The following is a 25,192-nucleotide window of genomic DNA, read 5'->3' on the forward strand; positions in this document are numbered from 1 at the left end:
AATCTTCGATTATTTCATCTAATCAGTACACCCTAGTCATCTGAGTGTGCACAGTATACACGACATGTTTTCGGTAGAATAATACCAAATATTCTCAACTAGTTAAAACTATTATTTATTTGACCATGTAACAACGGGAGCTTTTTTGTATATATTCACGAATAAATTCTAAACACATCTTATCTTGTTCAGTTTCTTGTTTCTTTCTGTGACTATAGCTATCCTGCTGTGAATGTTTAGAATGGCACCAACAAATTAACGCCTCTCTTTTGTTAGAAATCCTGAAGCATATGGGTGTTAAATTACGCTGATTATGGGGCCATTGAAGCTTAGTTCATTTTCATTCCCAATTAGAGATCAACAACATGACAGGCAATAGCTATTTATATTTTATTTATTATCACTAAGCTTACGTTTTTTTATGATCATATGAAAGTGGAGAGTGATAAATGTGCAAAAATGTGCTCACTATACAGTACTCAGTGACACAGAAGAAAGATAATGGTATAATGTTGGTTGGCTAAATACACTGGTTTTTTTTCATTAAAATAAGAATTCATTTTTTTCACGAGTGAGTGAGTTAAAATTTAACGTCGCATCGGCACTATTTCAGCCATATAGCGACGAGACCAAGCTAATATATACACAATTTAGTTATTTATGCAATGTCATATTTAAAAACAATTTATGAAACATATTTGAGCATAACAATATCATTAATACAGTTTAAAACACGGGCTATTTGGCCACCAGTAACCAAAGCTCGACCACCTCGCTGGGGATCATGGGGACTTACAGTACCTCTGCTTCCTGCATGATACCCCAGCAGGATTTACGTCATCACTTTAGTCACTGGTGGTTGTGCACAATACTAGCCAATTTTAAAAAAAGTACTCTTCAATGAGTTGGCTTAAAACACAGGTTGATGATAGTTACATCCATTACTATAGGATTAAGTGTCACACAGGGGGACAATATTTTTACGTTACGTTAACCTCCTGGACAGAGCCTTTAATAATGCCAGTTGCTAATAGCATCACCAAATTCAAAAACAAGCATTTAATTATTTACATACATATTTAAAATTTATCATACAGACCAATTTCTTTCAAGTAACTTATGATGAGATGCCCGCTGACACGGGAAAAGAGATATGTTAGATTTACACTTTGATCATGTGAATCCCTTGCGCTTGCAAAGTACACACAGTCAAGCAATATATGCTTGACGGTTAACCTTTCATCACAAGAGATACACTTAGGACGTTCGTCCTCATCTGTCTTAAGCAGATATTCGTGTGTAAACCGACTGTGGCCAATACGACATTGTCGGAAAACGACCTCGTCATATCTTGACTGACAACCCAAGTAGGCATGACCTATTGTTGGTTTCAATTCGTGTAGTTTATTAATTCCTACTTGGGTGTCCCACCTCTTTTGCATGAGATCCCAAGTATAAGATTTCATGGTTGGTTTGAAATCACCGTACGGGATAAGAAGTGGAGATAACGGTTTGTCAAGAGCTGCTTTAGCTGCAGTATCGGCTTTTGAGTTACCTGTTATGCCTACATGACTTGTCAACCAGCTAAAGACGATGTCACATTGGCCAGTAGAAAGATCACTATAGAGTTCTAAAATGTCAAGGATTATAGGATGATTTGAGGAGACACTATGATAAAGAATCGGAGAAAATGATGACATTTTTAGATTGACCTATATCAAACATCAAAACCAAGGCTGTAAAGATAGCTTTGGCCTCAGCAGTAAAATTTGAACTAGTATCTGGTATTCTTGAGGAGACAGTTCTGGATCCAATGAGGGTGGCACTTGCAACTTTGCTACCGTCCTCGGGCCCTGCTGTAAAAATGGACCAGTGAGAATTATATTTGGAGCGTAATTGGTTATATGATTGTTGATATACCAAAGGATTGGTATCCGCCTTTTTTAGATTGGTTAGAGTGAGGTCTACTTCTGATTTCACCGTCTGCCGGGGAGGAGAAGACAGAAGACGGTGAGGTGATATAATATTTAAATCCAATTTAGCTGCAGTGATGTGTAGTTGAATTCTGATTCCAAGTGGTGGAACCAGGTTTGATAGATTTTGAAACAGGTTTTATAAGATATTGTTTTAATAACGGCGTTGTACCTTGTTCATTGGATGAAAATGTAATTAACCCAAATACTTAATTAATACCAAAAGCTAGTGCAAACGATTCATGTAACCCACTAGAATAAAGAGGTATTACACTTGTTTCAATACCTTGCAAAATATATGCAGATATAATAAATACTCTACTTGTAGGATGGAGAGCATTACTATCTAAGCTGATGAACAAAACGATGTCCGAGAAGTGAGAGATTGTACGGATCATCTATATGTTTTATCTACTTTAATTCAAAATTAGAGCGGCTGAAAAACAATCAACTTTTGTTAGTTTTGATGATTTTTTTTTTTAAAAGCGTTTGGTACTTGATAATGGGCGGTTCAAGCTGCGATAAACGGGTGTAAAAGGTTAAATACTGGATGTCATACAATTCCTTTATCCTGATGTAAATCGTTTTGTCAAATTAAATGGATATTTCGCCGAACGTTTCCCTGTTTATCAAGGAGTAGAACAAGACTGTACATTCACAATTTAGTTGAATATATTAACAATCCCAATTGTGGTATTCAAATAGATGATGTCATGTTATCTGTATTGTTTATACGCTGCTGATGTCGCGCTCATTGCTCCAAATGAAGCGTCTCTACAATCGGTGCTTACTGTCTTAAATGATTGGTGCAAATGTTGGCAATTAACCATAAATGGTAGCAAGATAAATATTGTACACTTTAGATGTCCTTCTGTAACACGACCAGATTTCAATTCAATTGTTGTGATGTCACATAACAGAATGTTGAATGTTATAGACATCTTGGCTTATGGTTCAATTACTTCTTAGCTATAGGAACAACTGTTATGAAACACTGTAAATATGCCAGTCGCGCCTTATCATTGCTATTTGAGAAGTTTGATATGGCAGGAAGTATGTCTAACAATGTATGTGTTAAGTTCTATGAGTCTCTGGTTGAACCAGTCATGTTTTATGGATCAGCAATATGGGATATAAACAAATGTGTGCAAGTTAATATCAAAGAAAACAGAGCATGTCGTCTTTTTGTCTGGGTGTACGTAAAACCACTATTGATCTTGATGTTAATGGTGATATGGGGGCTTGTACATACTGATGTTTTTAGACTTTTTTATTAAGTTTGAACAACAGTCATGAGACGGAATTTGCTCTATGGTTTTCAATTGGTCTAAACTAACTGTACATATTGCGCCATGAGAGTAGACAAAAAGCTATCAGCTGCAATTTTAAAATATTTTATATTCAACATTTGCAAAATACAATATAAATAGATTTTTGTTAAACAACATTTTCATGACGTTAATAATTGGAGATGATCGCAGGTCAGTAAAAGGCAACAAATTAAGAACACGTAGACAGTTTAAATCTTTTAATGCACTTGAACCTTATGCAGTGAATATTAATTTCAGAGATCAGAACCGAGATTTTAGCAATGTTCAGATCTGGTTCCCTTCCTCTTGCCTATCAGCAGATAGGATTTGTACACATTGGTTTAACACTTTTAGCATTTGCTCTGTTGAAGATAAGATGCACTTTATAATTGGTTTTCTTTTGTATTTTGATTTGAAAGAAGAATTATTTTAAAGATAGTAATAGTATTCCACATTTTAAAAAACTTAATGAAAAGGATCAGTTAATTAATTTCTTGAAAATATCCATATTCAACACATTGGATCAAGAACTCTTCTAAATATGGATAAGCGAAATCTTTCTTTTATGTAAACACCTCTTTTTATATTGGTATTCTATTTATAGCTTTTGTTTATTTCATTTTATATATATTAAACATGAATTGTGATTAAAATGTATATACTTAAATCCTGTAGTCTTGTAAAATTATATACAAAGCTTTTACCGTGTCTCATAAGCCTTAAGCTGACCGTTACATTTATTTCATTTGTTTTAGATTGTATTTGACACCCCTTTCAACACTTCATGAACGTTCTCCTATCCACGATTAGAAAATTACAAGTTGTACTCTGTCCTTCGTATGAGTGGCATTACTACCCTTTCTTTCAACAACGGAATTGCTCCAAAGGCCATTTTTATCACAAATTGTTATATTCTGTGATAAAACGAAGAGCGAAACATGATATTTCTTCAGTTGCGGATATTGTTCGCTTTTCGGTACTTTCATTTGATTTGTTGTGAGACTTTTCTTTGTTTAAAATATTCGCCAATCTGTGAATAAAAATGGTGTAGCATCCATATCACTTACTTCGTTCCTTTTTGTGGTATCCTGAACATAACTTGCCGACATGTCCAACTCTGGTAGAGACGATAGTTTTCGAGTTATCATGGAATATGATAAATTGGTATTTTCTGAGCAAGAAGTAAGTACAAGTGAACCCCTACATGTTTGAACCTTTGACTGACAACAGTGACAAAAATAGCAAGGATGATCCCCATCATGGATGTATGGATCACAAGTGATTACAAAACACAGATTGGCTAGTTTGTTTAGTGTAATCACAATATCCTGTTGCAGTCTTGAAATAGCACAACAAAGATGAAGTTACATGTCATATACTCTGTGAATCCGTGTCACTTGCTAACGTGTAACATTACCAAACACACATGGCTGTGTGATTAATGATACCTGGACCGCTGGAATAAATCTACTGCAGCTACATGCATTGTGAGATGAGTGACTGCAGGTAAGAAAATGGATACTTCTTTGGTTAATTACCACGAATTGGCTCGAAAGATCATTCGCTGTCTATCTGTAAAACAGCACGGATTTAGGGGGGAAGGGGGATGGAGGCACCCGCGTCCCTAAAATTGAAAAGCAAATCTTACAATGTTCTAATTATATAACTGGCGTTAAATCAAGGTTACCTATCACGCCCCCAATAGCCATAATATTGGCCCATATGGAATCCATACTAAATGTTTGATAGTCATTACTTAGAAGCTAACGGATGACAAAGTTGACACAATTTTTAGATACCAACTTCTTTAATATTGTAAAGGCGACGTTTCGGTATTGATCCTTATTATGGTATTCAAGAAGTTGTTATCCATAAATTGTGTCCACTTTGTCATACCGGTACTATATATACAACACAGGTCTCCACAACAAATCAGTTGATAGGACTAGCTGGCCATGCTATTTAAACCACGCCTCCTCGTTAGCGCTCGTTCATTTTGGTTGTTACAAATACAGATCTCAGAATACGTACTTGTATGACTATCTTTCATGCTACTAACAGTTTAATCCTGTTAATAGATATAATCTGCTACACCTTTCTAAACATGAGAAACACACATAATAAGATGTTCAACATGCTTATATATCTCCATGGTGAACATAATATATATCTTTATCTTTGCATCCAATATGGGTGGAAGTAATACACGATCTTAAAATTGTTGTGTGTCACAGTATGTCGCCACTATCGCTCCACTTTTGCGCCACTAAAGCGATATTTCGCGCCATTTACGCCCCCTTTTCAAAGCATTTTCTTGCAACTTTCGCGGTATTATAGCACAACTTTCGAGATACAATCACCCCACTTTTGCGAATGCACTGTGAAACTGTTTCGCGATTCAGGGGAAGGATGATTGGAAATGTAATGTATACATCTATGTTCCCGTGTGCCTGTGGCATAAGCATGATTTTAGTTGTAAACCTATGATTTGGCCTACTTTCGGAAGGCAATAACGATCTAATCCTTCCAAAGCTGAAGCAGCCTGGAAATAGTAGCAACCTCCTTTTTTTCAACAAAGAGTGAGACTACTTGGGAGATTACAGCCTGTGCTATATTCAATAACTGCCTTAAGAATAAATTACATGTATTACATGTGTTATACGAGGATGCTATATGTTATTCTTTGAATGATGTGTTGGCTTACAATTTGTCCTTAGTACGAAATGTCCAGTCTCGGGATTATTTTACCACGGTCCTGATCCTTATCTTTATTCAAACATATAAATGTCAAACTGAATGTGTGCTTAGTCAGAAAGAAATGACTGCGGGGACTACTTAGGACCAAACCGACTTAGTTACCTTCTTCTTGGTACAATATAAGGTAACCGTCTCACCAAAAGCGTTTCATGCCTCTGTCCCTTTAAGCATTTGAGAAGCGTTTATAATTTTTCAGGTTTTAACTCAAAGATGGCTACAAATGCCCTGAACAAACTTTAACCCCGTTATATCAACAAACTTTGGCAAAGTTTCAGCTTAGTTCATCAATCCATTTCAGAGAGTTTTGAAAAGTAAAACGCTTATGGACGACAGCGATGACGGATGATATAAAGTTATAACTTTCACATTGTCTTTATCGGACTATGAACCTTCATGAGTGAGGGCCAAACATTGTTACAGTGAATGATGGTTTGCAGGCTCGATGACTGGGTAGATGCATGTTATGGAATCCCAATTGCGTGGATCAATGCTCATGATGTCGATCACTGAAATAGTCTAGTCCAGAATCAATTTACAGACCACCGTCATATCGCTGGAATAGTGCTGAGTGCGGCATTACACAGCAAACAAACAAAAACAATCTCCGACATTCATATATCTTGGTAACTCAAACACTACTCAAAGTTTTCTAAGGATCGCCACTATAAAGGGTAATACATAAAATTGTGTACATCTGTTGAAACAACCGAAGACAATATTGCGTGAAGACGTGTTTTGTGAACAAAAGTCCGTTTTCATGTGCCAGTATCTGACCAAAACTGAAACGGAACAAAATCACTCAGTGTATGTATGTGATGCGATCATAGCCTGGTACCATCGTCTCATGCTAGCAATAAGCGTCTGTGTGGATGCGAAGGGAACATGGTTCCCCTCTCCAGTTAGATCATTGCCGAGTGTCAGTATAGTTACCGGAAGGACAAGTCGTCGTTAGAGGGTGATATGCAGCTCGTTCAGTGCCCATATACGGCAAAAAATCCGAGTTTTAGTGCAGTTGCATGTGGAACTAGTGAACTTTCATCATTTCATGCTGCAATAGCCGAAAATTCACTCACATTTTGTCAGTCCCTGACAATCTGAATAAAGCGACAAAATATTATATCTATAGAATGACATCCAAATGGAGCCAACAACAATGCTTAATTTCAGAGCTGAGGCAATCTAGACTTGCAAAATCATTCTAGACTTGAGTTGGACTCCTGTGTTAACTTTTTCTCTTGGGTATGGAAGACTGACTAGTTCTGATTGTTCCTCCGTGAACACATCAAAAAGCGGAACAATATCTGTTGGCACCCATCTGGAACCCAGTTGGCAAAACATTTGACCAGTTGCTTCACCTGCCACACTCTAAACCCAAGTGGGGCCCAAATGTACATGTTGGCGGGTTTGTCATTGATGTTATGATATTATTCAAGATGTAAATAGGTGATCAAGGTAGTACTGTTGTCTTTGGAATGATGCTTAGTCTTCGGGAATAGATAATTTGATGGACACAAACAACTCCCATAAAAATTGAAAGAACTCTACCCATCAGTTCCTCAAGGTAGATCTCCGAACCTGGCAGAAACGTAACAGTCGTATGTGAAGGCTCTGCATACCAACTTACTTCTGATGATGGTCTGAGAACACAGTGTACAGAAATACCAGTCCTCAAGTCTTCCCAGGAGGAGACAGATTCCAGGATCATCCTTTATTGTGAATATGCCAGGCTCCAGAGCTACAAGTATGTCAGAGTAAAGAGCCCAGATACTGACATTTTGTTTATCCTTCTCCATTATGCACTCAAAATTCTCTTTGACACCGGCACTGGTAATAAAAAAAGGTTGATTGATGTCAACGAACTTGCTATGTCCCATACTCAGCGACACTGCACAGCGATGAAGGCACTTTATGAGTACAGTGGTTTTGATACTACAAGTGCCTTCAAAGGACATGGGAAGGTAAAACCACTGAAACCTCTGTCAAGGGTGCCCAAATTCGTGCCACTGCTTGCCAGGTAGGGTGACACATGGCATGTACCTGTCGACATGCATGGATGAACTTGATCAGTTTACATGTGCTTTGTATGGAAAACCTCGTCTACAGAGTGTCAACGAACTATGGTCCCTCAGAATGAATAAGCCATATGCCCAAGATGATCTACCTGATCCTTCTCGCAATGTTGATATGGGAACCCGACCTACCTGTCGAAAGAGTCTTGATCAACACATAAGAAGGGCCAATTATCAGGTTGGCATATGGAAGAGAGCACACATTGCCGATCGACATATTCCAGCTCCTCTTGATGGTCATGGTTGGGTAATGATTGGAGGGAAACTCGTACCACTGTTGTGTGAAGGAGACGTGAAGGAGACAAGGGATGCAAGCAGTGATGAGGAGTCTGACTCTGATGATATATCTATTCCTGATGCAGTAGACTTGACGTTAATAGTTCAGCCAGTGACTAGAATGAACATTTAGTGTGCCTACAGACGTTTTGTTAATTATTTTGATGTCATGAATTTACATCAATGCTTGTTTCTTCTTTGTCCCGATGCAATCATGTATTGATAAATATGTATTTTCCAGATATGACTAAACGTTGGTTAGTAGTCCATGGCCTAATATAAATAGGACAGGAAAGCCATCATCGACGATCCTGATTCACGACCGGCACGGGATCCATATGGTGATGGCGGAAATTTGGGTCAGTGACCATGGACTTGTAGTGACATGGGATTTGCAGTTATGTTACATTATAGACACAAGCTCGCCACGTCCCACCACAATGTAGCTGGAAGGCATGGAACTGGGATTTACCGCTGGTTCATGTCACGAATAAAGTGACCCCCCCATGGGCACTGAATTAACCAAGAAGCGTACATGGCATATTTTCCAAATTAGCCTCCATGACTGTGGGAGATCTTCACAGAGAGAAAAGAGTGAGTTTGTGAGTGAGTTACAAATTTAACGTCGCATCAGCATTATTTCAGCCACATAGCGAAGAGACCAAGTTTAATATGTTAACAATTGAGTCATAAATGCAAAGTAATATTTAAAATCAATTCAAGAAACATACTTGAGCATGCATACTATATTTAAATCGACCATGATGATACAGGGCTTCGGGAGCTGATCATACAAATTCTTAAGATCTGATTGATGCATAGTCGAGTAAGGTGGAAGATACAATGAACATAATGTAAACATTATTTCGAATTTCGAGCGACCTCACTATAAAACAGGGTACTTTAATTGTTAAAGAACTTGAGAGAAGATAACAAGGTTGGCTACTTTAAATGTGGCAGGCTATTGACCCAATTACTAACCTAGAGATGGCTAACACCAAGTACAAATCAGGGGACCAAAGTGAAGATAGTTGCAGACGCCTGCGCTCTTAAATGGGCTCTCAGCATGCCACTGGACCTTGGAAATAGGCATGTGACAGTGCCTGTAATCTTGATTCTAGACAAGGTATCATCCCCAATACTAGTTTGCTATTCTGAATGTGAATGGCTAAATAACAAAGTTACCAGATGATGACTTTATCTCATTTCTCCACAGATGACATCATTAATATTGGCCTTTCAGAGGCCTGGGTCAAAGATATTGACCTCAAAGATTTATTTTTTTTACTATATCTATTACAGTGTTTATGTAGTAAAATTATGGGCGATAAGGAATTGTTCTACTTATAAAAAAATATTTGAAACCTTATGTATACTCTTCAACAAAAGAAACTTGAAACTGACTTTCAAAATGTAATATAATGCGATTGTTTCAAAATATGACACAGAAACCATAATTGACACACTGTTTGAAGATCAATGTACAAAACGTTCAAAACATTAATCGTGCACGTACACCCGTACACGATACAGTTAATGTCACAGGGGTACTGAAAATTTCAGAATCGGTTGTGCCCACCACATGCATCAATCACCTCTTGACACTGACGACCCATAGATGCAATCAAGTTGTCAGTAACACGCTGTTAGATGTGCTGCCATTCATGCGAAAGTGCATCAAGAAGCACCGGAAGTGTTTGGGGCGGTGGATTCCTTCTGCGAACGCGTCGATTCAACTCGTCCCACAGATGCTCAATCGGGGACAAATCTGGTGACCGGGCTGGCCAAGGTAATGTCTGGATGTTGTTGTGCTGTAAGAAGTCCTGAGAAACACGTGCAATATGCGGTCGGGCGTTGTCCTGCTGTAACTGTCCGCCATGAACGTTGACGTGAGGAAGAACGTCGTAAGGCTGTAGGATCAAGTCTTTGTAATGCACACCTGTCAATGCACCTGCCACATCCACGAGAGGCGTTCTACCACCGTTATGAATTCCGGCCCATACCATGACACTCCCGCCGCCAAATGGGACAACCTGCTGCACACAGTTGGGGGCGTAGCGTTCACCACGACGTCTGTAGGCACGTGCGCGCCCATCAGTACGTGTGAGTAGGAAACGGGACTCGTCAGTAAACAATACATTTCTCCACCTTGCACATGCCCATCTAACCCTCTGTTGGTACCAAAGCAGACTGTCCGCCAGATGACGTGGGGTCAACACATGATGTCGAACAGGTCTTCGTGCAAAAAGTTCAGCCTCCTTCAGTCTGTTGTGTACCGTTTGATCTGATATTCTGCGTACCCCATGGATCTGTGTGGTTGTAGAAGTGGCTGTGGTAGTGCGGTCTCAGAGGTGTCGCAGCCGGATGTATCGATATTTGTGCTTGGGTCTTCCTGACCTTGGTCTGTCGTCAACTCTGTTGTTGTTGTTGTTGTATCGCCAAAGTGCCTGGCTACTTCGTGCTGAGTTGCTCCAGCTTGTAATCTCCCAATGGCGTTGTTCCGTTGAGCTGCATTCAGTCTTGGCATTCTGTCACTGCCTCTACTGGACCACCTATAAGGACTGTATGAACAGCCGTGGATGTGGATTTTTAAGTTCCTTAAGTTCGTTGTATCCGTTTGTTCGCTCTATCCGTGTTCGTTATATCCATGTTTTCCTGTAGGTCAAAGCTGTAAAGATAGCTTTGGCCTCAGCAGTAAAAATTGAACTAGAATCTGGTATTCTTGAGGAGACAGCTCTGGATCCAGTGACGGTGGCACTTGCAACTTTGCCACCATCCTTGGACCCGTCTGTAAACTTGGACCTGTGTGGATCGTATTTGGTGCGTAATTGGTAATAAGATTGTTGATGCACCAATAGATTAGTTTCTGACTTTTTTAGCTTGGTTAGATATTGTAAACATGGATCGTACAAAAACTCTACCCAAAGTTTATGTGTCACCATGATTCAATGGAAACGGCAAAAATATAAAAAATCAGAATCTTCAAACTAGCAAAAGGCACAGGTACTCATTGTGGTAAATGTGTGATTTGATACCAGAATCACCCCTATAATGTTATATGGGTCAGAAATATGAGGCTTGAGTCCTAACATCTGTAACGGAAATGAGAGCGTACATATTATTGCTTGTAAACGATTTTTAGGAGTTCGAAACTCGAGATCAAATCATGTTGTGAGAGGTGAATGTGAACGCTGTATATTTATGCTTATGAAAGAGCTGTTAAATACTGGTGTAATAGTTTGAAAATGCCAGACTCACGATATGTAAAAAAATGTTTTAATATGAAACTTCACGCACTGCAAAATTGTAAACTGAATTGGGCTTAAAAAATTAGAAGTATCATTCAGCTAGTAAGTTTTTGCCTTTTGTGGGAGCACCAATATATTACGAATTTCCTCATGTTTATAAATGAATTTATATGTAGATTAAATTCTTCAGTGAACAAGACTGGCATGCAAATCTAAGAAAGCTGAAAATTATATAACTGTTCATTGTATAAGCAAACCTTTGGCCTGGAAATATATATTACAATGTTACAAGAGAAATTTCGACATGCTCTGGCTAGATTACAGTCTAGTTTCCATCATCTTCGGGGTGGAACCTAGAATTTCCAACAAGGAAAACATTTAACATTCTAATGCCATCTGTCCATCGATCAACTGTACCAAGTCTATCTTTGTTTATTGTTAAAGCCATGTATCTTAGACAATCATTGTTCAATACATAAATGTGATCCTCGAACTTCCACTGTACATTTTCCGTTTGTATCATGTGCCCAGGGCCTACAATACACTTAAATAAAGAACCAATTATCAGCTTCAGACAAGACCCTAAATATAAAAGTATCCTTATCGATGTCATTACTGTGCTCCATAATGTTCTCTTTACCCGGGACTGGGAGTATTTCTCATCTGGACTCAACAAAAAGGTCCCAGTAGATGCATTATCCATGAATTGGAGGGGATACTAATAATCTGTCATCCCATGGCAGTCTAAACGGTGTTCATCTTCACGCTTGTATGTTATCAGGCAGAAGATGGGAGCTTTCTGTTTATTCAACAGATGGGACAAGATCTGTCAATTGAGAGGGAAATGAGTAGGAGTGGAACTATTCCTATGGTGGCAGATTTCCTGCTTCATCGCCAACAGCTTAACAAGTTCGGTCACGGCACTATTGTGAGGACACAGGTCTGATGCAGAAGACCAGGAAACATCTTTTCTACTAGCAATGACTTCAGCAGACAGAGTTTCGGAACTCAGTGCTCTCGGATTCTCAATCCTTACTCTTGCTGAAAATTAAAGCTCCATAGAAATCGGAACCCAAACAGAGTTTTGGGCCAAGAACCAGTCTACAGCACTCACGATCCTTGCACATTTAGCAAAGGCTTGGAACCACTGTCATCCTTTTTTGTTTCGTGAACTTCAATTTTACCTGGCAGTGACACAATCACACAAGGTAAAGATCACCTCAGATAAAGAAATTATCGCAACTACGATCTGAAGGAGTTATCAGAGCTCAGTATCATTAACTCCAGTTTTAGGATAATTAACGACTCATGAGATAAGAGCTCTGTCTACAAGTCTTGCGGCCAGTTTCAATTTGAGATCCCAAACATGTTCACAGTTTTTTCATTTACGAGACATACAACCAGATTTACAAGGACTTGAATGCTGCTATCAGTAGTGACTTTCACCTCCTTGAAGAAAAAGGGCAAACGGGAAAGGGGGGAATGGGGAGGATTGCGGCGAGCAACCTTGGGAGGTAGGATTGCATTTTGAACCATAATTGTATACTGGCTGTAGGACAAGGCTGGCGTCACTCTCAAACGGCACGGGCATGGTGTCAAAGCCACCGGAAGTGACGTCATAACCAGAAGTGACTTCACCAGAAGCGGAAGTTTCGTCATAGACGTCTAGGTTATGAGGGACCTATCATATGATAGGAACGCAAATATCAGCAGTTCCAGTACTTAGACACAATATAAAATGACTTTTTCGTAAAAGTAAATTATTCAGTTAACGCTATAAGATAAAATGAAATGGCTCATCATCAACCTGTGCATATGGAACTATAATATTGAATATTATACTCCAAAGGAAACACATACTTTTTGCAGCCACATTTACAAGCATTTGTCCTGGTAAGACATATTGTATACAGCACTATACTTGTCATTTTCTTTTGCATATAATGTCGAAACAAACAGAAGGTTAACAACATTTGTGACCTAGATCTAGATATATTTTGTGTTGTGTATTCAGGCAATTAATAGGGCAGAAGTTTTTTTGGATCAGTCAAATCACCTTATTTGGGAGAAGACTTAGTACTGTTCGAGCTTTGCTCAACCAAGGCGGAACATCCCGTGTCCACAAGATAATTCAAACAGTGGAATAATGGTGTTCGGACACATGTGAACAGTTTCAAATACTTTCAGGGTCTGGCCCTTTAGATTTGGACTTTGAAATTACATATTTCAGGCAATCAGGTGTAATGAAACACAACAATGGTGACCTTTTCGTATACACTATCATTGTAATCCTATAACCATTATTCGACCCGTGAAGATTCCGGGGTAGAATAGGTCTTCAGCAACCTATACTTGCCGTAAAAGGCGACTATGCTTGTCGTTAAAGGCGACTAAAGGGATCGGGTGGTCAGGCCTGCTTACTGGGTTGATACATGGCATTGATCCCAATTGCGTGGATCAATGCTCATGATATCAATCACTGGATAGTCTGGTCCAGACTCTGTTTATTTACAGACTGCCGTCATATAGATGGATTATTGCTGAGTGCGGCGTTAATCAACAAACCATACAACAAATCAACCAATTAATCCTTGATGATATAGTTGCCCGGTCTCTACAACAACTCTTTCCAAAGCCTTTCAGGGGGCACGGGTGGCCCAGTCGTCTAAGGCGCCGCGATTCGCTGTGCAGAGTTGCGTCCCTTGGGCACGCCAGAAACCTATGATTGTGGGTTCGAATCCCGGTTCGCCCCGATTATGTTTCTAGGTTTGTCAGCACCATACCCGTGCTCGTGGGTTTCACCGAAGTGATAAACGTCTGAGACCTGCATCACTTCGGGCTTTCCTCCCACATTAAGCTGACACGCCGCGATATAACTGGAATACTGTTAAAAGCGGCGTTAAACCAAACTCACTCACTCACTCACTCCAAAGCCTTTCAGTGGCATCCATGGTGGTTCATTTCTCATCACTGCCAACTAATTGCCTGTAAATGTTTTTGTTTTTCATTACATTTGAACAATTTATTTTGTTTATGAAATTTTTTTCTTTTCCCACTTTCGTTTTCCTTCTGTCCAAAATTTTAACTCTGCCGCCAGAGAATCAAGAATTTGATTTCGAATTTTCTGTTTCATTGTCTCTTATTTTGTTCTTTATTTTTTCCAAATTGATTTTTGGCGTTTTGACATTGATTGCCCTGGAGTACCTGATTTCAAGCAAAGTTCTATGCCGTATACATCTTTCCTTGTGTCATTTATTTTAATTTGAAACCGTTTTTTCTTTAGATGATTTTGTTAATTAGTCTTTGGAAACTGTAAGGAGTTCCTCCAGTGTTCGAGCAGCAGCATTACACGCAACAATTAATTTCATGCAAGTCTGCACATAGAGTAACAGAACTATTGTCATTTCACATATCAAGTTGATTCTGTGGGAATGATTGGTTAAATTGTTTTGTTTGCCTCCGTTTCTCATTTGGTAAATCACAGATTTGATTATAAAATGACATGAACAAAATACACAACGGACCATCAGAAAGATTATCTACAGAAGAGGGGGAAAACTCAAAAACCTTTTAGGCCAACATCAGGGATTTCATGTTGTGAGCTCATGAGTGGGTCATCAATGACAACTGCATCAGGTACTTTAGGGAGAACAATGCAAGCGTCCACATGCAATTTCCGGTCTGTTGGAACTGAGGGTTTATGACAAGTGGTGGCAGTCACGGATATTCTGTCAGGTATGCATACATTGGCGTGGCTTTGTACCAATGCTGCTTCATTAAAATATCATTTATTCGTGATATGTCTGGCCACCAACTGCTTTGGCACACTCAAGAAGTGTGGACTTAAATTGGTCCAAGATATTCTTGCCCCTGGGGCAAGTCCCATCTCCAGTGTGGTTGGTTTGTATATTGAGGGATGCTGACTAGGCTTCGGAGTTGAACTATAATTTTCTTTAACTTGATCTATAGCCCAGTATAAAACGAGATTCGGGGAGAGAGCCCTAACTGGGTGATGTACATTAAAATAAGGGCCATGAATTTATCATTTTCGACCCGTCGCAGAGAGGCGTACATGATCAGGTTATAATTATTGTTATTATTATTGTTAATTAAATTATACAAACTGCAGTATAGAGGACTTTGGTGATCCTGGCACAGTCAGGCTGGTTAGGCTCATCATCTGCTCAGGGCCTTTGGCCTCTCAACACACGTCCCAGACAGCAAATGCGACTTCTCCATGGAAGCACTGCCTAGTCAATCCCATTCAGAACTTTTCGGAGAATGTGAAGACGTCCCAACGCTGCAGCCTTCTGCATTTTCCAGGTGGCAGAAGGGCTGTATTCCTGGTAGCAAACCCCGGTATTCTCCCAATGTCTGTCAACAGATTGGGAGGTACCAAACCTAAGGCACCGAGAACAATGGGGAGTCTGACAACTTGGTACTTGGGATGCAAGCTTGACATTTCAAAAGCGAGGTCCGCATATTTGCCATGTTTTTCCTGAATCTTGTCAATCACATTAGTGTCAAAAGGGACAGACAAGTCAATGATATACAAGATTTCATTATCAAAAAGGACAAGATCAGGTTTGTTGGCCTGGATACGTCTGAGGCTGTAAGTGGGCCTATTCCTAAGAATTTTGTATTTCTCATTTTCCATGAAACTAAACCATGCATGTATGCGACTGATAGCCCATGTCCCAGCAAACCCAGAACACTACTCTGTTTTTATCTGTAGCACAATGAACAAAGGAGCTACAGTCTGCTAAAGAGGGAACTCTTTGTTCTCTCGGACTTCTTGGGGATAAACTGCCATTAAGCAGACTTCTAAACACCTGTAACCTGGCTACCAATGGATTTCGACCAAAGACTACGGAGAGAAAAAAGAAACATAACTCATGTCTTTTACCATACTGTTCCCTACCAGATCATCCGATAACTGTCAGACTAGGCAATCTTAAATATTTACGTTTGCAACCGATGTTGAAATGCATTCACAAATCCCAAGTCCAACATACACACACACACACACACACACACACACACACACACACACACATAGCCATAAACAGTATTGTCATTTAACCTGTAGTATAGGTGTATGGTTTTAATAAACTAGTATGTGAGCTTTGTGTATAGTTTTCGGTGAACTGCATTTGTATTTATCCGCTATGGACTACCGAGATCAGCTGTCAGTGTCACTGGACCACGCAAGCAGAAATGGACTATAGAAATATATGTACGTTAACACTCGTATCTTCAACGGTTCTACGTAGAAAACGTTGCAGCTTGGTAATATTTATCAACATCGTATTATTTTTTATCTTGGTAGCATCTGAAAACTAAAGCGGCTTGTCGGTTCTGTTTCATTTTCAGTCACACCTATGCATACTGAAAGAAGCCCCCGTTCAGTGCATTTGATTCCACGCAATATTGATGATTGTGTTCTGAAAGACTTTCTCCAAGAGGCATATTTATTTCTTAACTTAATACCGGACAAAGTGACGTGTGTGATGTGATTCTGTGTCCTGCAACTGTTTAATCGCTAAGGTATACTGATTTTAGAAGTGGCAGAGAGACTTTCTGCAAAACGCTGGTAGAAAACTTCCGCAGAAATGGACTATAGAAATCATGTGTAAAGAACATGTCAACATGCTGATACTGCTATGTCTGAAGGTAGTATTCTTGGCAGTGATGCAGGGTCGTGCATTGATGGTCTGGGCCCATGGGCCATTACACAATTTGAACATATAGTGTATCTACTCCAGTTGGTCCCTATTATGGTGATCTACTTGCAGTTGCTAGGGATCTCTGGCCCTTTTTTATAATGTAATGTTATGTATAGTGCTATTGATGTTATAATACATACTAGTCTTAAATAAATTTCTGTGATAAATCTAGTTATTTTACTGTCCCTTGTTGGCAGGTTTTTATGTAAGTCCCCATGTATGTATATGTTTAACCCTAAATAGTCACGATATGACTGAACTATTGCCGATGTGACTTTAAATTCTAACTCACTAACTCACTAGTGTATCTGCTTCCCTAATACCCAGGTCATGTAGTGACTGTGTGGTCCCATCCTGACGCATTGTAGGGTCAATAACACGCCATCTTCCCGAAGCAAGGACATCAACTAGCCTTTTCATTGAAGTCTTGTTTCCAAAACGGAAACAAGAATTTCAAACTCACAACCTTGTCAGCTTTCCTAAGACCCTTGCCTAAGACCCGGATGTGTCAGCCATGCATATTTGGGCACGATCCACGGTAACGGTATAGCGCGTTTATTAAGCTGATAGTAGCGGCTCATCTGAGAGCCGTGTATGGGGTCCTACATGACCCTACGTCAAGGCCAAGAACTACCAGATTTTTAAAAAGAATTTTCCTTGGGTTTGTGGCTGAAAATTTGATATCACTGTACTCCCAGGTTTTTACAAACACATACTTGTAATTTTATTACCACAACTTAAGGTAATAACAATAGTTTCTGTTTGAATTTTGGCAATTAAGGTAATTTGGCTTTACAAGTACCGAACATAATAACGCCAAGACTATTTTTTAGTCCATGTGGACCTTTCTTGCCAATGACGCAAACATCACGGTTATAATGGGCCTTTAGCAACCCATACTTGTTGTAACAGGCGACTCACGGAATCGGGTGGTCAGGCTCGGTGACTTGGTTGATGCATGTCATCGTATTCCAATTGAGTGGATCGATGCTTATGATGTCAATCATTGGATAGTCTTGTCCAGACTCGATTTACTACAGACTACCGCCATATAACTGGAATATTGCTCAGTGCAGCGTTCAACAACGAACAAGCAAAAATCAAAAGACGCGAATTAATACTTTTCAAAACAGTAATTTAAGAACCCTAAATTATTATTCTATGACAAAATAGGATATAATAAACGATTCCTGAACTTAAATATGACGCTTTGTTTGCTAATCATGACTATAATCATCATTATGAGTAACATCACACCATGAACGAAGTCACCCAGCCTGACAACCCGATAGGTTTAGACGACCCTGCTAACAAGGATAGGCTTCAGCGAACCTATTTTAATGCTGAATCCAAATGTTGTATGGTATGTGATATGGTTTCAAATTTCCATCTTGAAAAATGAAATCATAAATTCAGCATGAAACGCAAACAGATACAAGCTTAAAAGCTTCCTTTATAGCAAAAGGCACTAATATAGAGTATTCCTGATGTGGAAACATAGATTCATGAAGACATGTTGATCGGTATGCGAGTTATGCTCCAGAAACAAAATCCAATTTCCATATCCCCGAAACAGTGAGGTTCATGCTGTAGGTCCATGTTTTGACTGTAGGACCCCATCGCGGCTCTCAGCTAGTAACGACGTTTGTTGCCCATGTAGTGCCAACACACTAATTCCTTCAACAATCACTGAGAATCGGTAAAATAGAGGATAGGTAAGAAGGATCCTCGGCTTCAGCTATTGAAACTGGCGGGTAATGCGGGTACAACTTGCCAAGGGGGGAAATAGAGTTACCACATTTAAACATGCAAAACCAGTTAATGGCGGATTAGATGTTTCTGTAACTGGTCACTGTAAATTTGTGAGTACATATGAAAGTCACGTGTCAAAACATCACTACTGAAACAGAAGTTGAGCAACATGTTGACGATCAAGCATCTCTTTTTTTTAATGGCCGAACCTGTCAAACTTAGTGGTTGCCATGGAACTGGATGTGTAAACGTTCGTGGAACATCAGACAATACCTAGGGCAAAAGCAGCAAAAGACAGTGCTTATGCTCAGGATGAGAATGTGTGCTTGTAAAGCATTAGTAAAATCAAAAAGAGTACATTGAACGAATAAAATAAATTGATGTATGATTCTACAAAAGTGTGTTCATGGAACAATTGATAATGTTCGGATTGTAGGATTGGGATCGGGGTTTGTAGGCAACATAAACTAGTATACTTATCCTAGTTTTTAACTAACTAAACCGATTGAGTTGATTAGTGTCATGTTATATCAACACAATTGGGGTAAATAATAAGAAAATGGAGGGAACGGCCACCCAAGCAAACCCAGCAAAGAATAATTTTACTACATGTAAATCCCCTGAATGTTCCATAATAAGTAGGACAGGGTTACTTGAGCCAACGTCAATACAAAGTGTTCTCCTCACTGGCTGTCGGAACAAGTAGAGTTTTAAAAATAAATCACATTAAATAAATAAAAGATACTTTTATTCTGCAGATTAGGCCACTGGCCAATGGACATCTAATAGCGTACTATTGGGTTGAGAAAATATACCTGATAAAGTTATAACACACGAATTGACTTTCAATTTTATAGAGGTGAAATCTCTTATCTATTTAACTTGACCAAGACATAGGCTTTGACATTTTAAAATATCAGCATTATCTATGTAGATAATTCTCCATAAAAATTCATTTGATGTGTTACTTACTAAGATATTAAAATAGCAATCACTTTTAGCTTGTGAGTTTACCTACATGCCAAGGACTCTTGACAGTGATGTAAGACTGATAAGGCAATCTGTGTTTATCAAGATGAATAAAAGAGGCGGTCGGGTAGCCTAGTGGTTACAGCGTTCGCTCGTCACGCCGAAGACCCGAGTTCGAATCCCGACATGGGTACAATGTGTGAAGCCCATTTCTGGTGTCCCCCGCCGTCATATTGCTGGAATATTGCTAAAAGCGGCGTAAAACCATACTCACTCACTCACTCTAAAAAATATTAACAAAAACATAACTGTTTATTTTCAATAATTATACAGTTTGTTTTACCACCTATTTCTGTCCCATAAGACAGGATTGGGGTTATCATGGAATAATAAAAAAAAAGATAAACATATACGGACAGGGGATAAAGACAAACTGCTTCTGATAATAATCAAAGACAAAAATGCTTTCCTGGCTTGTGGTGCTAAACAAACCTGTCCTTTAGACGAGAAGATAATTCCAAGATATTTGTTCATATTCACTACCTCAATCTGATGTCCATTAAAGAGTCACTTTTCAAACTCGCAGATCGGGCCACGCTTCCGAAAGTCAATTATTGTAGCCTTATTGATGGTAACTTTCAGTCCAGGATTATCACCGAACTGTTCAAGAATAGTTATTTTCTTTTAGTATTGTAGTGTCAGATGCAGAAGATGGTCATCTTTAAATAGCAGTGCAAACACACCTAGAGTGTCAGTGGATATGCATCTCCCACTATCGGATTTCATCGTTGATGCTGGTTGATTATTGAATAAGATGATGATTTGTGGACTCCCCTGACGAGTGGTACATCCCTGACGAGTACCCAATGTACACTTAAAAATTCTGACTGGCCACTCTCAGTCCTTACACAACCACATATCTTAGGGTACATGTGATTATGAGAATAATAAGCCTAAACAATTACCCTTGATTCCAAATTGTAACACATGTCTTACATGGGGCGTTGGGGTAATCTAGTGTCTGAAGCGTTCCCTTCTCAAGCCAAAGAAGCGAGTTCGATTTCCCTCATGGTTACATGCTTGATGCCCATTTCTGCAGTCCCCCGCCGTGATATTTCTGGAATATTGCTAAAAGTGGCGTAAGGCCTCACTCACTCACTCACTCAGACTTGCTGACTTGGTGAATACATCCCTTTATGCTAGATTGATACTGGATGTTCTGGTCAAGACTCGAATATCTACAGACCCCCGTCACAAAGCTGGAATATTGCTGAGTGCGGCGTAAACCAACATGCAAACAAAAACATAGTCAGAAGCTTTAGAAAAAAAACAATACACAAACACTAGAATCCACCATTCTTTCTCATCAAATACTTCTCTGTCATACTAAATCCGTGATCTGTTGTTGAATAACTATGCCTAAAACCTGGCTGTTTTTCAACAATAGCATCGGTTGTGTCAATCTAATGTTGTAGTCTTTGATTTACTGATTTACTGATATGACCTATATATGAGGTTTTAATGTTAAATGCCGGGAATGTAGGCTACCACGTGTGAGGATAAGTTACTTTAGTGCTTCACTCAATTTCTCTACTTTCTTTGGTTTGTCCTGGTAATTCATCCGGGTTAGTCAGTGCAAGGCTAAGCACATGGATGTAAACAGAAGATGAAATGAACTTGTGTGTAAAAGGGTCCATATAATGTCTTGTAACTGTTAACAATAAGTCTTACCATTAAAGGTTCAGTAAAAGAATTGGAAGAAAATACATAATATCGGTCACAATGTTTCAAGGTGAGGTGAGGTGAAATGGGGTTTAACGTCGCGTCCAAGATTATTGCACTTATATAGCGATGTGCATGCACGTGTGTGTGTTTGTGTGGCTGCTTGCACTAGTCCGGATTGATGCTGATTTATAGTGCTAGATCACTGAGATACCATGCTGCAGTTTAACATGAATACCCCACCCAGACACAGTATACTGACTCCGAGCCGACCAGTGTTTTAGGTGTTTTAGCACCTCAATGCCGAGCGCCAGACAGGGTAACAACAAGTACCATATTTTAACGTCTTTTAGTATGAAGCGGTCGGTAATCGAACCCCGGACCAACCGCTCTCCGGGCGGACGCTCTACCACTAGACCACGGAGGCAGTCCAATGCTTCAAGACTGAATCAAGAATGTATGAATCAATCTATTCTGAAGTTAAATATACCATTTAAGACAGTGTATCAAAGCCAGATATATACCTATGCAGTTGTCTTGGTTCTTGGTGCTAATAGACTTTTCCCACGCGTATCAGGAAATATTCCTCAATCAAGAACTTTGTAAGTCTGTGGTGATGTGTAATACTTCGTTGTTTTAAAGAAGTCATTTGTCAAGGCCATCAGGTCCAGGTGACTTACCACGTTTAAGATAGTTCAGCCTTGAGTAAATTTCATCACCTGCCTATGATTTGTTTAGTTCTGATTATTCAGCATTTCCCGGTAGATCTTTTTTGTCCAAGATGAAATAATTATGGTCAGCTGTTATGCAACTGTTAAGTGTTCAGTAGGTTACTGAAATTCTTTAACAATAACTTAAATGATTTTGAGAGGCCGTGCTATTCAACTAACATAAGTTAAGCGTTTGGAAAAAAATACACTTGGTGCATTACTTGACATACTCAGGCTCTTTTCAAAATATAGGCACCTCATTTCGTTGAAAGCTTAATTAAAGGTATTTTCATTTCTAATGTAAATGTCAGTATTTTATCTGTGAGCTCTAACAGATCAGAGGGCAGCAATCTTAGCTTGTTTTAAATGTTCCAAATCATTATCCCACCAAGGAGGCTGGATCGGAACAGGGTGTGACTAGTTTGTGTTGTACATTCTCTTGAACTTATCCGCCGCAGTAGTATGAAATAAATCAACTAAAGCTGCTAAACCTTACTCTGCATCCATTTCAATTATCTATCATGGAAATGTTCCTGACAATTTATCAGAAATGATTGTTTTATGTCTACACACCAAGTGTACTTGACCCAATGACAACTGATATGATGAATAACATCCTTTACATCATCACATGCTATGTTTATGTTGTTTCTTAATTCTGTTTCACTGTTGGCAGTCTATGGCGCAACAGAGCGGAACATGATTAGATTTGTTCCTCTCGTGAACACCAAAAGTGGTGAAAAGTGGGAAGAGGTCAGGGGAAGCAAGAATATAGTCATCCACACTGGCACCTTTATGTGTACCACTAGTTATAATACCAGTTTGGTCGTCAAAAAAGTCTACCAATTACAGCATGGATGTCATATGTTGAACAAGGTTCTGCACATTTAACTCCAAAAATGTTTTGCCTCACATTATTTTGTCCTTTGAAGTTAATAGTTACACATCGGGTTACATGTTTCCTCACACTTCAGAGTGACTGACACCAGTCTGGTCGAAATAATCACGTTCTAAAAGGAGGCATCAGAGACAATGCTTTTTTATGTGCACAGTGAACGGATGCCAACTTTTCCCTGGTCCCTGGTGTGAAATCATAAATTTAAGATCATCTCTAGACACATGTTCATAGACAATTCAGTGAGCAGGCTGCAGATCCACTGCAATCTAAAGTTACCCAAGTCAATATGTATACGTACAGCATGTTTTCACAGGCAATGTATATAGCAACGACAACAACATGCCTGTCGTCAACAGGAAAGTTATGATGAAAGAAGTGAAATGAGACAAATTTCAATGTAAACAAAATGTCAAAGGAGTGCACCTCTACATCCGTAGTAAACAGAACACGGCAGTAAATAATTACACACAGTGTTACATGTTTCCATACACTTCAGAGTGACTGACACCAGTCATGTCTGAAATAAGCACATTCTAAAAGGAAGCATCAGATACAGAGCTTTTTCATGGGAACACTGAACGGATGCCACCTTTTCCCTGGACTTTGTTTGAAATGATGAAGTTAAGATTTTTTCTAGACATGTGTTCATAGGCAATTCAGTGTGCAGGCTGACGATCCACTGCAATCTAAAGTTACCCATGTCAAGATGTAGATGTAAAGCAATGAACAGCATGTTTTCACAGGCAATGCATATAGCAACGACAAGAACAAGAATGTTGTCAACAGGAAGGTAATGATGAAAATAAGTGAAAGGTGGCAATTTACACAGTAAACCAAATATCATAGGCGTACACATCGACATACCTGTCCATACAGCCTTAAATCCCTTCCTGACAGTATATCTACTTGTAGTAAACATAACACGGTAGTAGGCAGCTGACTGGACAATGTAGCCTCGTCTGTCTCCACTTAGAAGGGCAAGGATGTTGTTGGACGCGTCATAAACCTGCAGTTTACAAAACGAGGGTTGAGTCCTATTTGGCCTAGATATGAATTATATATTAACATAGTATCATCATTGCAACTTCTCAAAAATGAGTATAGGCAACATGTCAAATAGATGTAACTGAGGTTATTGTTTTAAATCACAATACATTGAACACACCCAGATGGATTAAAAGACAAACACATAATGTACCCATCCTTACAACGCAGGAAACACATCTTCAATCACAATATTTGAACACTTTTGTTTACACAAGCAACTGTTTGTTTGTTTTGTTGGTTAATTTGTTGTTTAACGCCGCACTCAATTTATTTATTCAGTACGTTTATTAATTTCGTTTCTTATGTGCTTAGGACAAATATTTTGCTTCATTAGTAATAACGATTGAGTTTGGCTATGACATCAAAATGTTAAATCAAAATGTTACATTTTGTTACCATACATCTGAAATAACCATAGATGCCAAACCCTAATCTAGACAATTTCTTAACTTTGTAACCATGTTAACCCGACCTTGGTCGTCATGAAGCCACATCATCTCACAACATTTTTATATAAACGACACTAGGGAAGTTTTGAAATAGTTTAACCAATACTTCACACATTTCCTATGGCATATACATTAATTGAATATCTCCCACACTCACCTAACACAGCCAATGTTCCAGGCAGACAGTTTTAAAGTATTAAAAAAACCGTACAACTTTTCTACCTTTTAGCACTTCCGCACCATCAATGCTTCAAATATTGTAAGCATGAATTCGGATGAAAACGGT

General features: G+C 39.0%; 1 protein-coding gene across 1 annotated transcript in view; it reads right to left on the reverse strand.

Moving 5' to 3' along the window:
* Positions 1 to 25,192, reverse strand: part of LOC139457374 (scavenger receptor cysteine-rich domain-containing protein DMBT1-like) — a 51,360-nt gene that overhangs the window by 13,815 nt on the left and 12,353 nt on the right. Inside the window, exon 3 of the mRNA XM_071238780.1 lies at positions 24,275 to 24,416. Coding sequence (XP_071094881.1) covers positions 24,275 to 24,416 — 142 coding nt within the window. The remainder of the gene's footprint in view (positions 1 to 24,274; positions 24,417 to 25,192) is intronic.

Source organism: Haliotis cracherodii, unplaced genomic scaffold, assembly GCF_022045235.1.
Source record: "Haliotis cracherodii isolate W230 unplaced genomic scaffold, xgHalCrac1.p SCAF_12, whole genome shotgun sequence".
In the NCBI taxonomy this organism is placed as follows: domain Eukaryota; kingdom Metazoa; phylum Mollusca; class Gastropoda; order Lepetellida; family Haliotidae; genus Haliotis; species Haliotis cracherodii.